Raw genomic sequence first — 16,503 nt, forward strand, 5'->3', positions numbered from 1 at the left:
TGGGCTGTGTGGGTGCCGAGTTTATTGAGGAGGAAGAGGCAGTGCGTCGAAACGTCAGTCGATTGTGCACCACAATAAACTAAGTTCTTAAGTAATCTGAGTGCTCCGGTCATCTCTGGGTTTAGTCTCTTTGAAGTAGCCCAGCCAGCTTCTCTGATCCTGTGATCCTGGACTGCGAGCACCGAAAAGGCTTGAGCGTAAGTGACACCCTTCTTACAAGTATTATAAAAGAGTTTTAATCCTGTGCTCTACTCTGTTGGTATGCTTTAAACACTATTCCTACAGAGTGAACAATTAACCCTCTTTGCCTTCGGCAGAAGTTCACTTTGACCCCATGACCTTGAATACCCAATATGGGCTTTGCTTCTAGAAAGGCTTGTTGGCTAACCTCCGCCGCAGTCTTTGTAGCTATAGAGCCATTGTTCTTGGATTGGTGCATCTAGAAAGGGTAGTTCCAACGACCAATCGCAAACATGGATAGAAAGTTTGATGGTTGGAATGAGAGGCCGAGAGTTGTAGCTGAAGGGTCGTTCATGGATATTTTGCCGTTTGACTAGATATTCATATTCATTTGACTCTATGTTCATACTTGTGCATTACAGCCAACGGATATGGAAGTCATCATTTGTCATGGTCATAATTTGTGTTTAAAAGGGGAAGTGGAGGCCATTTGAGTGCTATAGAGGAGCAAATATAGTATGGCCACACACCAGATCAGACCATGATGTGTGCAAGCGTGTCTGTTCCGTAACTGCTGCATCACATTTCATGTGACCATTCATACCAGAAATGTCTCTGATGCTGCGCTGCGCTTGCCAGTCTGACTATTACAACATCTCTTCACTGTCTCTTTTGGCTAGAAACACTTCCAACACGCTTGCCTGTCCTGTGAATAATAGGCACTGTTTCTGCAGCTCGCCAATGGAAAGACAATAGTGGACATTTAGACGAAGGGTCAGTATTTGGCTTTCTGTTACTTGATTTAAGAATAATAATCGGCCCCGATAAAAGCAGATACGGATATATCAACAAATAGCTAATATTGGCCAATGATATCAACACACAGATTCATCAGTTAGACTATATTGCATTAGCCTGACCCCGCTCAACTACAGTAGATCTTCTTTCAGGGAACACCATCCCTGACCTGAACACCATCCCTGACCGGAACACCATGGTCTGGAACACCATAATGGTTTGCCTGAAAAAATGTCTGGCCAATCAGCTAGGAGAGGATTAGACGAAACCGAAAATGTTCTGTTTACTGGCATAGGCTATTCATGTGTTTCATCAGGTCCCTTTCCACAAGTGTAATCAAACATCATGTAGTCTGCATTCATAATCCATGTGCTTGATTTTATACACCTGCGGAAAGGGACCTGATGAAACCCATGAATATGTAGGCTATGTTAAGCTAATTCCACAAGGAAACACTGGTAGCCGGTATTAAAGCAACACTAAAGAGTTTTTCGCACCTTAAAATTATGTTTCCAAAATCATTTCAGCGGTTCATCAACTTGTAACAGGGTGAACGGCACTTCTGCTTTCACTTCACGGCCCTCTATCGGCTATAACCGCACTATAACTTTGCGAGGTGGGGTAGTGTATCTGTAGTTCGATGAAATGAGACATCAGAAAATAAAAATTTGACTTGCTTCGATGACGCAATACATCATACTTTAATAAAATCATGCAACATATTCTACCTTGTCTGTTATTTGTTGGATAAACAAATAGTGTGCGTGCAACAGAGGAAAAGTGCTTTAGTGTTGCTTTAATATTTGCATCGGATGACCAATAATATTTGCATTGGATACTAGCTACTTGCAGTGTTAACAGACCGTTCATAATGATCTTGAATAATATTCAATTTCCAGTTGTTGTCTTTAGGGCTACTGAAAACATCACCACCACAGTCAGCTTTCTATTGTTCAAATGGCTGACTTGATAAACTGTTTGTCAAATTTCTATCCATAATATCGATTTAGGGAGTCAATCTCTCTATAAAGCCAATTACAGGAGGAGCGCACCGTTTGCCTTCCTTTCAACACCGTTTCATTGTGTGGATTTGCATGTGATATACTTCCCCATCGATGCTTTCACCCTCTGAATGCATGCCAAGTTTTGTGGAAGTCCGTTCATGGGGGGCCATACAATAAATGAATTTATGTTATTGTACATCAACTGGCCTGTAGATGGCCAGACACAGTTTTCTTTGAATATCTCGAGAACCGTAGCGCCTAGGGGCCATGCAAACCCATCACATAACCACTCATAATGTATAGTGCAACCTAGTCAAAAATGAAAAAGCAAAAATTAGGTATTGTAAAATTTGAAGTGTAGGACCATTAAGACACCCTCTGAATGTATGCTAAATTTTGTGCTATTTGGTTCATGGGGGACCATACAATAAATTGATATATGTGTAAATTTAGTGACTGTTTATCCCATTACCCCAACCACACACACTCACAAGCGAAAACTCACAGACACAGAGAAGCAAGCACACACATGCAGACGGTCATATTAGTTTAGTTTCTAATGTAACTTTAGATGCCCTAGTGAATATGCAGGACTATTTTTTTACTATCAAATTAATTCAGTTTGTCTGGACAAACTAAGTTTGATATCTAGGCCATAAGTAGGCCATTTCCTCTCCTAAATAGGTTCAACCATGTTTGTTATTTTTCTAAACTTGTGTTGGCCTATATTTCGAATATCTGCTATTTCTGTTAAATCTGTCATAACTATGTACTCTTTTTTTCACAAGAGTGAAATACTGTAGAATGTCCAAGTGGTTCAGTTGTATGCCCAAAGTAAAATGTTGTGTTGATGTGCTGAAGTGAAGAAAAATGTAAAGTCAGTTTGATGATGAGGGATGTGTTTTGTGCTGACAAATTGTATTCGTGCACTTTCCTTCAATTGTCATGCTGCTGCTAATTGTAGATATTAATAATGACATGCAATTATTCAATACAATCAAATATTTTGAAATACAGAGACATGTATGTGGACAATGTCATGTGCTCATCCTGATTGTGAAAATATGTGTGTGAGGCACACAATTAGGTTAGGAACAGCTTTATCAATCACTACCGACTGTGACTAATATCTGTTTCCAACGACGCAGTGTTTGCTGAGAGGATGGCCTGGGGCATCCTCAGGTGGGAATTGACAGTGCCAGAAGAGTTTTGGTGTGGGTCAATCAGGAAGTAGCCAAATCTCCCTAGTAGCTCTTATCTGAATCCTTTCAGCTCTGTGGAAAAGGGTTGAATCTCTTCTGGAATTTCATAAATGTCTACTTCTGAGACATTTAAGTTTCTTTTAAAAAAAAGACCACCCTGGGTATGCTTTCATGTAAGCCTCTAGCACTCCTGGAAAGCCACTCAATACAAACACATCAAAAGCAAAAACAGAAATCCCAATGTTGCCACTGGGCTCAGGCACGCTATGTAGGTTCAGGTATTTTTGGTGACTGTATACAGCTCCCTCTAGAGTCACAATATATTTTACTTATCGTGATTTATCCCCCCTGTACTCAAAGAACATGCTTTTGTTATGGAGGTGAAGGATTAACAACAGGCAAAAACTATCTCCAAAGAGCTACAGTATATCTTCGGACAAGATAATGTTTCACGATTCCCGCAAGATTTGTCGGGTCATTCGCCTATTACAAGTTTATTTACCATCAAATTGGCTTCGTACAGGTGAAAATCTTGCTTAGTGTACCTTCAAGGCATCTATAGGAGGTCAAATCAAGACCTTAGGTGAGGTTATGATGACCCAGCATGTATGGCCCAATGCTGTATTATGTTGCACTCTGCTACTAGCCGCCGTGAGATGGTGTCAGTTTAATCACATTACACAGAGCAAGAGCTTCGGTTTGATGTGTTCCATTGACATCAGCTGCAAGGGATTTGTCCAGTCCTCCCATTAGAACAACACTACAACACTTCACTGAAGGCCAGTCAAATGGCTTTGATCTTGTAGTGCTACTGGAACAACTCACATTACAGTCAGCACTCTATTCCTCAGGTGGGGGACAGTGAAATGTGTGCCGGTCAAAGGGAGAGACAAAAAGAAATTCCTTAACAATTGAAATAAAACATGTTTGTGAAAATAATTTATTTTGATAAAGATTGCTTTTAGAATTGTATTGTATTGTAGTGTGTATTAATCTTGGTTGCAGTCCCTTCTGTGAACAATTAAGTTACTTCCAGTTGCATCCACTGAAGGGTTGTACACTGCTCTACAGCTTTACTACAAGTTCTAATCAAAAGTTTAAAAAAGGTGACATTCGATTGGAGAACTGTGCCCTGGTATTGAAATGTCAGTAGTGCCACTTCTTGTAGTGTGGTGATCGCTCACTTCTCACTTGCGGAAGACAGATTCCTCTTATGGTCAGTCCTTCATGAGAAGAGCACACTCCCTCTGGTGGACAAACAGCCGCAGAAACACACTAAATTTCTTCCTGTAGAAACTGGAGAACACACAGCATTTCAGGATCTTCTGTTTCTTAGCATCAATGAAGTAACCCTACAGCCAACTGAATCATTTATGACAATACAGTTCATGTTTTTTGTATGTGTAATGACAACAACGCAAAACATAAACAACTAGAAAAGCACTCAGAGAGTGCAGACCTCCGTCTGTATTGGTCTTCCTAGGTTGTCATACATTTGAATCTAAACTATTCAGATCGCCACCACGTGGCCATAGCATGCCATTACACCACTAAGCGAAAAACATAAACAGCTCCGTAATCCCGAGGCTCCAAAATGTAATCGTTTGTTCCTTGGGTCATTTCTGACCTTCCCTGAAAATTCCATCGAAATCCATCTTTTTGAGTTATCTTGCTAACAAACAGACAGACTGACAAACAGACTGACAAACAGACAGACAAACAAACCCTGATGAAAACATAACCTCCTTGGTGGAGGTAATAAGGAACTAATAAAGCCTATAAAGTTATGCTTGTAGCCATTGTGTAATATTTTGTTAGAAAATAGTATTGCAATGTTTCATACACTGTGCTTATTAACACTCTTGATCGGGTCAAAGCAATAAACTGAGGACATTGTGGTACACAAATTATGTAACAAGTACTTACTGTTCTTGCTCAAGATTTGGTTTTACAACTCTGCCGACTTTTGCCATTTTCTCCATGGCTTCCTGGAAGACAGTTCAAGGTGAAAAGTTTCAGCTTGTAAATGGGACAGCTGCAAATTGACAATCACACAGGAAATAACACTGTGTGTGATATTCAAGTGACAATTGAAAGACTTGTTATCAACATTACGATTTATCATATGAAATTAGGCTAATGCAATATTTTCAGGCATTATTTGCTTTTGTAAAAGTCATTCTTCCTTCCTTCAAATGCTGTGAAATGCATTTTTTACCCTACCCTTCTGAATGCTACTATGGCATAGTATAGAGACTATAATGATCCTGAACTAATTCTTAATAGCAAGAAGTTGCCTTCTCTGTAGTCTCCAAGTACAATACTTTGTGTAAATTGTTCCTCTGAGAGTTGTGGCACACCTGAATGGACTTGTAATCAAGAGAGGCACAGGCTCCTAAAATAGCAGCTCCCACCAAAACAGCTTCTTTCTCAGCAGGCAGAACCACTGGTAAACCTGAGGTGTTATCATCAAAGATAAGACACGGCATTTGATTAGTGGCATTGTCTGGACATGCACTCAAAACAAGGAAACAACCCTTCTGTTCACTGGGTGCCTCTCATTTGGGCTTTTATACGTCCTCCCTCGTTCCTTGGGCCTCGATCCTCACTGATCTACATAAAGAATGATGGGGTGGCAACAACGGGATAGTCTATCCAGTGTTAGCTATAGATCAGTGGGAACGCCCCTCGAGGATCGAGGAGAGATGTTGAGAGGCACCCAATGTGTACAATACAACGGACGGATGGGCCAAAAGTCCACTATAAGAATTCAGGAAGTCACACATCAGGAAGTGACACAGAAGTGTGACACACTACAGGCATGAGCGTGCCTTTTCATAGAGGACGAACACCACAGAGCTCTTAGCCTGCTATCGTTTACACTGATATTGGATGCAAATGTGCCGCTGATCCAATTCAAATGGGCCGTTGGCACAGCGGTATCCAATGCAAATGAGCTCACAGTTCCCACACTACAGTAATTTCTCACATATAAGCCGCATTGTGTATAAGCCGCAGGACAGTGTTTTATGCAAATTAAAAGAGACAAAACCATATTAACACCATATTAACTGCCCCCCTGTATTAACCTCATAGCTGAAGAAATTTTGCAAAATCAATGTTTAAGCCGCGGCTAATAGTCTGGAAATTACGATACAGCCGTCAGCTGAATAACACACGTGTGTACACGAAGCACACCCATCCATAAGGAACTAGTCTACACTGTACCTGTATAAAGTCCAGCGCTGCACTGCCGTGTCACCACTCACTCACCTGTTGCGTTAGCGTGCATCTGCACAAACAGGGCGTTCTTGCTCAGCCCTCCGCACAGGAAGAGGGTGGTGATGCAGTGCCCCGCCTCCTCCAGAGCCTGTAGGATGTGCCTGGTGCCAAGCTGGAATGCCACAAGCACAGGATGAGACCGTTCTACTCAGAAGCACTTTCAAATGACGACCAGGCTCACATGAAAGGTCCACACAAGGAGATTATATTACTCACAGCAATAGCCTGAACTGATGCCAGGTATAACAGGGCCAGGTCATCCAGGGTCTGGGACAAGGAGAGTCCAACAACCTACTCATGACGAGAGAGAGGAAGATTGATAGCCTGAGTGGTATAAAATGTTGATAAACATATGACACCTTCTCCAACCCAAATTCCAAAAAAGTTTGGACGCTTAGTAAAAAGCGTGGGCAGCCGCTTCGGGGTTGTAACCGGAGGGTTGCCGGTTCGATCCCCAACCAGTCCACCACGGCTGAAGTGCCCTTGAGCAAGGCACCTAACCTCTCACTGCTCCCCGAGCGCCGCTGGTTGGGCAGGCAGCTCACTGCTCTGGGTTGTGTGATTCACCTCACCGTGTGTTCACTGTGTGCTGTGTGTTCACTAATTCGGTTAAATTGGGTTAAATGCAGAGAACTGAATTTCCCTCACGGGATCAAAAAAGTATATATGTTATTCTATTCTATTCTAAAATGTGAATAAAAACTGTTGAAGAAGAGATATATGTTCAGTTTGAATTGAATGCCAGCATCACGTCACAAAAAAGTTGGGAGCGGGGCATTTTTATCACTGTGTTGCTTCGCCTCTTCATTTAACAACATTGTGTTAATGTTAGGGAATTGAAGAGACCAGTTGCTAGAGTTTTAAGAATAAGAAGTGGTCCCATTTATGCCGATATAGGATTTCAGATACTCAAGTCTGGGGGACTGATTAAGATTTTCATTTCATTATGCACCCAGACAGGTTTGGCAGATATGCCATTTTAGCACCTGGACTCTTCCTCTATGGAGAAATACTGTTTACACATGTGTAGGATTCAGTTTGCCGTTGTTTTCCTGAAATATTTGAGGGCTTCCCTGAAAAGGCACTGTCTGGATGAGAGATTATGGTCTTCAAAACCTATGTACTGTATATCATTCAGAATTGATTGTGCCTTGTGTCAGATGTGCAAATTGTCCATGCCATAGGCACTAATGCACCTCCACAAAGTCATGGAAGCTAGGTTTTGAACGGAGCACTATAACAATAGTATGATACATTGGATAGTCCATGATTTAAAAAAAAAAAAGAATTGTACATTTTGATTGGCCTACTGTAAGCACAGGACCCTTTTCCACTTTACTCCAGTCCATTTTACATGAGCTCAGGTTCAGGTAAGATGGTAACATTTCTGTATCAGGTCAAAATGAAATTTCTTCTTTGTATGGTAGCGTTTTCACTAGAATTTGTGAAAGGAACATTAAACTGTGCTCCAAGACAATGGTTATCAGAAGTTTTCCTAAGCCCATACAATGAAATGAAAAAAGGTATTTGTTTTTAAATGCAGCTCCATCTGAGGTCCAAAAGACCACAGCCATCCAATATTATTTTCAGCCCTACCTTTCAGCCCTTTAGGTTTTTCTCGATTCTCTGAATATTTTCATGATGTTATGTACTGTAGATGATGAGATTCTCAAATCTTGCAGTTTCAAGACAAGACACATTCTTACATTGTCTCATCATTTGCCCATACAGGTTTACACAGAGTGATGATGAATACCTGCACATCTTTACTTCTGAGTGACTCAGTCTCTGTGGGATGCTCTTTTTATCCTCATTCATGGTTCCAGTTCACCTAATTAGTTGTGAAACGTTCCTCCTTTGTTGTCTTAATCATTACACAACTTTTCCAGCCTTTTGTTGCACCCGTCCCAACTTTTTTGAGACAAGTTGTTGGCATCAAATTCAAAATGTGCCTGTTTTCCATTAAATAAATTACTTCAAATTTCTTCAACAGTTGACATAACACTGCAGTTGTATACTGTAACGTAACATGCAGTGCTTTTGTGTGACAGGGTATATTTGATACAAACAAACATCAAGTGAAACAAAAATGAATGCACACTTAACAAACTGTACAAGATGATATGTCCATCACTAGATATATGTAACTGGCATACAAATGAATCTTGTGACAGAAACATGTGAGAAATATCAATGCCTTCCCAATGCTTAAATAGCCAGTAAAGCTGCAATGAAAGGAAATTGAGAGCTTCTTGTAACGTGTTATATGTCACCAGATATGTGACATAAATATAGGTGACATATTTCTGCCCTGTCCACTGCGGTGCGTGTGTGTGGATAGCAAGACACATGACATGAGGCAGATGCCCTGTTTGCTCACCATGCCCTTCAGAGTGGGGTCTGCCAGAGGAGACCGGTTTCCATGGAAGTCAGGCCACACATGCAGACTATTGGTCAACTGGTCCAGGTTGGCGGGGTCTTTGGCCATAGCCTCTAGATGTTTATTCAGGTAGGAGTAAACACTCTCTTGGCTATGCAGGAAAATAAGAAGGTCTGTGGTCAGGATGAAACTAGCTGATGCTTTTTCTAACTCAAAAGCAGGATTTGTAAAATATGTAGTGGTGGTTCAGCCATTTTCTACACTAACCTTCTCTCTGCTTTCTCCTTCAGCTCGGGGAAAGCAGCATGGCCTCTCACCATGTAGTCAATCTGCCGACAGAAAACTCTATGTACGCATGGCAAAACAAATCATCAAGGCACTTAGTTTCTGACTGTACAATCACTTTCTAATTGGTTAGTATAACAACCTGAACTGACCAGTCTTCCAGTGGCACTCTGGCCTCCTTCATTCAACCACAGCGTGGGCACCATGGCAGACTGGTAAGGTCCCCAAACACCAGGAACAAAGATGGGGTCTTGGCTGATCTAACAGGGCAGACATGTTCATGGCATGGAACAAAGACACGGTTGGGCATCAGTTTGTCTCAAGCAAAGAATAACGAAAGCACCTACTGCCATGTGACACGACGATGTGCCACAAATCAAGGCCAAGCGTGAGGATAGAGGTTGCTTTTCACATGGAAGGTGGAACCCAGTCACATCAGCGCCAACAACACCTTAAGAGGAATTTAAACGCAAAATGTTACCATAGAAACACAGAATACTGGGAAGCTGATCCACATGGTAGCCTAACTGTGTCTACTGTGGAGGTCCAACTGCTTTGAAGGGGCAAAATCAAACTACTGCACATTTGGTCAGCTGTGTGGTCAAAAACTAATTGTGTGTAAGCCGCCCTAAGCCAATTCATGTCCTACTATCATCTTTTCATGACTTGGCATGAACTGCTGAGCCATCATTTGTTCTATCTGCATTTGGATGCTGAGCCGAGCGACGTCTAGCTCTTCCGCTAGCGCGCTCAGGTCAATCCAAACTCTTCTCATCTGTCGTCCCTCGTTGGTGGAACACACTATCTGTTCCTACTAGAGCAGGGACATCCCTAGCCATCTTCAAAAAATGTCTGAAAACCCAGCTCTTTAGAGAACATCTCCTCTCATAGCACTACTACAGACAATAGCACTCATATTGATGCACTTATTACACTCATTGATGCACTTATTGTGTTCTTTTTATTTGTTGTTAAAAGTGCTCTTAAAAGCTTAAATGTTTTATCATGTTGTAAGTCGCTTTGGTTAAAAAGCCTCAGCCAAATGTAATGTAATGTAAAGAATGTAATGTAATGGATGCTCCAGGAGCTCACCTAGCCCTCCAGCATGTGCGTCTATGAGGCTGGCAGCCACGGCTGTCCCAGGGACGAGCCCCAGCACGGCAGCTGCTTCCTGTGTAAGCCCTTCACCCACGGCAGTGCCAGGGCTGCAGGTCACGGCGCCTGTTTTGAGGAAATACACTTTTAGAATGAATGTGTTTAAAATAACACAACTTGTGTAGCTTTTTTAAACATTTCTATGTTCAGATAGGGAGAACAGTAGCCACGTTTACATGGACAGGTTTTTTTTTTTGTCATTCCGATTAAAATATTCCGATTGAAAATTTTTTGCCGTCTGTTTACATGGGGTTACATTCTATTCCGATCAGGTGCTTTCAAGCACTTTAAAGGGATATTCCGCCATTTTTGGAAATACGCTCATTTTCCACCTCCCCTCGAGCAAAACAATCGATATTTACCTTGTTCCCGTTCATCCAGCCATTCTGTGAGTCTGGCGATACAACTTTTAGCTTCAGCCTAGCATAGATCATTGAATCGGATTAGACCATTAGCTTCTCGCCTGCTAGCTTCATGTTTAAAAGTGACTAAGATTTCTGGTAATTTTCTCATTTAAAACGTGTCTCCTCTCAAGTTAGAAAGTGCAATAAGACCAACTGAAAATGAAACCTGGCGTTTTTCTAGGCTGATTTGACATGGAACTACACTCTCATCTGGCGTAATAATCAAGGCAACTTGCACACTACTGGCACTACTACTGCTTGTTGTCTATGGGGACTATTTTCAGATGCTGCGTACGATATCACTACGCCTATGGTACGTTTGCAAGTTGCCTCGATTCTTACGCCAGATGAGAGTGTAGTTCCATGTCAAATCAGCCTAGAAAAACGCCAGGTTTCATTTTCAGTTGGTCTTATTGCACTTTCTAACTTGAGAGGAGACACGTTTTAAATGGGAAAATTACCAGAAATCTTAGTCACTTTTAAACATGAAGCTAGCAGGCGAGAAGCTAATGGTCTAATCCGATTCAATGATCTATGCTAGGCTGAAGCTAAAAGTTGTATCGCCAGACTCACAGAATGGCTGGATGAACGAGAACAAGGTAAATATCGATTGTTTTGCTCGAGGGGAGGTGGAAAATGAGCGTATTTCCAAAAATGGCGGAATATCCCTTTAAAATTTGATCGGAATAGCCGTTGTTGGCTACTTTTTGGGGGGAAGATAGAGCAGTTAATCAGAATTACCGTATACATGGGTGTTCATTCGAAAATAGGAATGGACTACACCACCGTTCCGATTAAAATTCTGATCGGATCAAGAATTGTCATTCCGATCGAGGTCTTTATATGGCGATTTTTATTCCGATTGAGTTGTTATTCAGTTTCTAATCGGAATAAAAGTGTCCAGGTAAACACAGCCACAGCAATCTTTTACACATTTCTTTGTTATTCATGGGTTCTATCAGGTCCCTTTCCACAGGTGTATAAAATCAAGCACATTGATTATCAATGCAGACTGCATGGTGCTTGATTAACACACCTGTGGCAAGGGACCTGATGAAACCCATGAATACTGTGTACACTCTTAAAACAAATGTGTTTTTGGTAACACATCTCTATGTCCAAATAGGGAGAACACAGTTTGTGTTGTTTCTAACACATTCGTTTTAAGAGAGGGGTGTTGCTAATATTATAATTATAATTCATTATTTTTTATATTATAGACAGCTAAAGACTAGTTTGCAAATCATAGCACCTATTTTGGAGTAGCTGTTCTCCAAAAGGTCTTCGAGACCAATGCTGGTCCAGAATGTGTTGTCCCATCCTTCTGGAGGGGAATAGGTCCATTTACAAACTACAGTGCAAAGGGATCTAAGAGGCAAGAGGGATTTGTGTATCATAAGATAGGAATACACTCATGTTTCAGAGTGAATTGCAGGGATATGTGTATGTGTACACATATGTGTATGTGCATGTCAAGACTCAAGACCAGAAGTGAAGCTTACCTTACTAATGATCCGGTAGCTTTCCAAGACAAAAAATCTGGGAGGTCAAAGAAATGAGCAGCTTCTTTCCAGCAACTGTCCTTCAGGTTCTAAAAACAACACAGAGACAGCAGCAGGTTCAAAATAGTCATTATACTGAGACCAGTGCACTTATTGTGACCATAACTACATTGTCACAGAATTGTCCACTACCCTTCAGTGACAACTGCCAAGCCCATAAGGACACATAAATTCTTCTTCTGAGAGACTTCCATTGTCTCAGCACCGGTTTTGTAGTCTCTCGCAATACTTTGCAGATCTGTTGCAACACATCTGCATTCCTTTGCAATACAAGGGTGTGAGATTGTTTGTGGGTGTGAAAACAGTATCTCCTCAAATTAAACTCTTGACTTGTGCACTTAAGGGCTTCATTGTTATGATAGCACATCACTGGTGAGGACAAATATCTCATTTAGGATTCAAAACATACTGGAATTGAATCTCTTGTCAATAAAAAAGAATTTGGCTATGGCCTCAGGTCACCTCTTTTAGCCACAGTAACTTTGGGGGCTGCATTTCTGGGGACATCACCCCTCCCACTCTCCTCAGGACCCTGTGACCAGTGGCAGTGATCCGAGCTGCTTGCTCAGCAGCCCGGTGGTCCATCCACATGACCACATTCCTCTCACGGACACCTGAGGGAGGACAGGAGGGTAACATCTGGTGACTATAATAAATCCAGCACGGGTAATGTTGTACAACATACAATATCCAGGATGAATTGACACCACTTACCATCATGGTTAACGGCAACTGGCTGAAAGCCGTGGTCCAAAACAACCAAGGAACAAGTTGCGTCGAAGCCAATACCTTTGACTTTGATCTTGTCAATGCCCTCTGTCACTCTCTGTAGTCAGATGATGCCTTGTTAATATTCTACTTAAGACATCACACATTTACAGACGAAGTGGCTGGTAGGCTATCCACAATTCAACATGACAGAGAGAAACGTTTAATCATTTAAGTTAACTCACTCTGACTGTGCTGCAGCACTTGGTCCAGATATCAGAAGATGATTGGACGTAATGTTCCGGATGAGGTTCCCAAATGTGGATCGGTTCTTCGGCCATGCTCTTTACCTGCCCATCACTTGTAACAAGTGCCGCGCGAACGCTGGCTGTGCCCACGTCTACTCCTATGTAATATCGCTCCATGGAACCCTGGACACTCGCCATATCTAAAACATGCATCATTTTAAACAAGCAACATTGCCATGCTCTCACATAACAAACGCAACATGCTGATATGGGCCACTAACAGATTAATAATAATAAGGAAGTAAAATGTATTTATAAGGCATATATAAAATACAGTTTACACTGACCACAGTGCCGTACAGGTGCAAGATTAAGATGTGTTCCGCCAGCTTGTAATAGGCAGCTTCATTCAAGAAGTGTAAACATAGGCTAGGCTTTAAAAACAATTTTGATTCAAGCCTGTTAGAAGCCCGGCCAAAACACATTAGGTGGATTTAGTATATAATCCGATTGCAAAACAATTATCTGAAAACACAACCCTAATTTTGTGCCACATTTCAGGATTACGAGGAATGTACAATGTAACCATTTAAATCACAGCCACGCACAGGGAGCATTGTTAATATGTTGCGGTATCAGCCTTGCCATTACAATGTTTCAGCAGGCTAACTAACGACAAATTTATTTGGACAACTAATGAGCTGCTACAAAGTATAGAGACTCTATAAAGCCAAGTAACTGCATCTGTTTTTGTTGACAAGCGTTCTCTTACCATGTGCAGACCACGAATAAATCAGCCAACAGTCAGTTTTGGTCATACATGTAGGCTAGCGAAAGCTACTAAGCCATTCATAGCTGCACAACTATGCACACAACACTTCGTAGGCTACTTTTACGGGTCCCACCAAGGGTCAAAATTGTAGGTTTGCTAACGTGACCAAAAATCACATGACCTGTGTTGTAAAATTTCGAGAGAACGTCCTTATCCTGTGTTAACTCCGAGCTCCAATACTATGCACGCACACAGCCTACAGGATACTGGGCTGCCTGCTTAGACTGATTATTCCTCAATAACATCATGCCAATAGACTTGAATCCAGTGTCCATTCCTGAATGCTGTTTTGCTTGTATTTACTCTGTGGGAGAAGTGCTATTTCTTTAAAAAAAAAAAAAAAGAATAGCCTAGGCTACCCACAGAAGAACAGTAGAAAAACATTGATGTGTGTCCAGGGCAAATTAATGACTGAAAAAGTCAAGAGCAAGGGCAGAAAAGCTTGACACAAAAGTTATTTGTGCATTGCAGCATTGTGTTGTATCTGTATTATTACCGCTCAGTGGCAGTGGAAATTATATGAATAGGCTACTTCATGAGGATATGTAATTACTTTGTTGTAATGAGAATGTATAAAGTGGGTGAATGTATTGGATTATTAACAGCCGTGTACGAAGCCCAATGGGAAATATTTCCCTGGCTGACTGGCAGACAACTAGCGAGAAAAATCTTGATGAAATGTTGTTGCTAGAACTAAATCAATTATCAGTATAAGTTGTAATACTCACACCTGACATCAGAAACATCTCATCAAGTCCAGCAATTATTAAAACAGATCTACATTTGGCCTTTACACTCTCTGTCAGTGTAAACACTAAATCATGAGTATATATTTGCCTTAATGCATCATCATAGAAGAGTGTTCCACAGGTACTGTATAGCCAGGCCTATATTTTTTTTTATGTCAAACTAACAGTCACAGAATCCAATAATACATGAACTGTGATGGTGATGGTGTACAGTTCTCATTTCATGCATGCACAGAATACTTCTTACACTGACAAGAGACTGTGCTGTATGAAGACTACAGCCATGGCCTAGAATCAGCAACCTGACCAAAAAGTTTTCTCCATTCCACTACTGAACTTTCTTCACAAGTAAATGAAAACTGCATCTATCAGAAGAATCAGTGCGAGAGGTCAAAGTGATTGTTGACAGTGTCTTCCCATGACAGGCCAAAGTGACTTGCTGGAACATTCCAACTCTGAATTCAGACTGAACGTGTCAAATGCCTTAATGTGTTTGTTTCACTGCAGCCAAGGCAACCGACAGACCCACAATCCTCACTGAAAGTTCTTCCTGACAATCTGTCTGTGAAGTTCATTTCTGTAGGCCTATTACATGCATGTAGGCTATTTATTTCATAATTGTTCAACTATGCTGCCTAAAAAAACGTTGCATAAAATGTCATAGAATTAAAGTCGGGATGAATTATCCAAATACAGTATATTCAATGAATATTCTGTAGACACTACAAGGTTAAAGTAAGAATTTACATAAACATAAATACATATTGTATTGATGTTATACTGTATTTATAGCAATCACATTGCCAAGAAAATGACAACACATTAGCCTCGTGTATGCAAGTGTTAAATGCACAATATAGAAACACACTGAAACTATGCTGTTTCCATATCTGCTACAGAGGTAATGCTACAACACAAAATGTTTATTTGGGAACGACATTAAGAGCAATACTGAAAAACATCACTTGTCTAGAGGTTCTCGAAATGCACCTTAATTAGCCAAATAAGTGGCAGGATTGCAAATAGGCTACAGTTGATGAATTAAATAGTAGGGCCCAACCGGAAACATGCGCGTCAATCAAAAGGCTATTATATATTATTAAGGCACCAGGATGTTTCCCCTTGTATTGATGGAGGCATACATTTCCCCTGGATGGAGGCCTACATTTCGAAGGTCCAAGGCAAGCTGTATGTCAAGTAGCCTTACAGTGGAGGAAATATGTCTCGCCTCAATAGACGAAAGTAGGTGTTGAATTTTGGCATTATTTCAAGGCTATAGGTCTGGTATAGACAGCCATTCGAATTTAATACAAGATGATGCATTGCTTCGAAATACATTTTAATGGTATAGGGCTACAGTCCCGTGTGTATCTGAAATGCTAAATGTAGTCTTCTGAACAAGAGATAGGACTTGTATTGTAGAGTTTACCTGAAACACACCGTTCCAAATATCAGCGGCTAAGCGCGTTTATCGGAAATATAGGACACTTTGGCTCACCGTCCGTGTAAACTATGCAAAAACACGACGTAATCCCATGGTGCATCTGGAGAAGGGCATTACCTAATCCCATGAAGCACCGGGCTAAAGAGGGGTGGGCCATCGCCAGAGTATCAAGCCCAAACAGCAACGCCTATATCGATGAGTCACACCAATGAGAAGTCTTAAATATGACATCATTGTTATTTTCAGAGGCAAAGCAGCAGTGCTTCTTAT

General features: G+C 41.2%; 1 protein-coding gene across 2 annotated transcripts; it reads right to left on the bottom strand.

Moving 5' to 3' along the window:
* Positions 1-4,046: 4,046 nt before the first annotated feature.
* fggy (FGGY carbohydrate kinase domain containing) lies at positions 4,047-16,486 on the bottom strand. Of its 2 annotated transcripts, none has more exons than XM_062526304.1 (16): positions 16,219-16,486; positions 13,206-13,408; positions 12,967-13,078; positions 12,715-12,866; positions 12,193-12,281; positions 11,943-12,058; positions 10,224-10,352; positions 9,479-9,582; positions 9,284-9,391; positions 9,114-9,175; positions 8,847-8,997; positions 6,683-6,757; positions 6,458-6,578; positions 5,545-5,639; positions 5,111-5,172; positions 4,047-4,480 (listed from the first exon to the last, which is right to left on the bottom strand). In XM_062526304.1, the coding sequence occupies exons 2-16, from the start codon at positions 13,404-13,406 to the stop codon at positions 4,402-4,404; spliced, it is 1,656 nt and encodes a 551-aa protein (XP_062382288.1). In that variant the 5' UTR covers positions 13,407-13,408; positions 16,219-16,486; the 3' UTR covers positions 4,047-4,401. The 2 variants fall into 2 exon arrangements, with proteins under 2 accessions (XP_062382288.1, XP_062382281.1); XM_062526297.1 differs by lacking the exon at positions 16,219-16,486 and adding an exon at positions 13,981-14,120 and having other exon boundaries at positions 4,048-4,480.
* Positions 16,487-16,503: the final 17 nt, after the last annotated feature.

The sequence above is a fragment of the Sardina pilchardus genome, chromosome 2 (assembly GCF_963854185.1).
Source record: "Sardina pilchardus chromosome 2, fSarPil1.1, whole genome shotgun sequence".
In the NCBI taxonomy this organism is placed as follows: Eukaryota; Metazoa; Chordata; class Actinopteri; order Clupeiformes; family Clupeidae; genus Sardina; species Sardina pilchardus.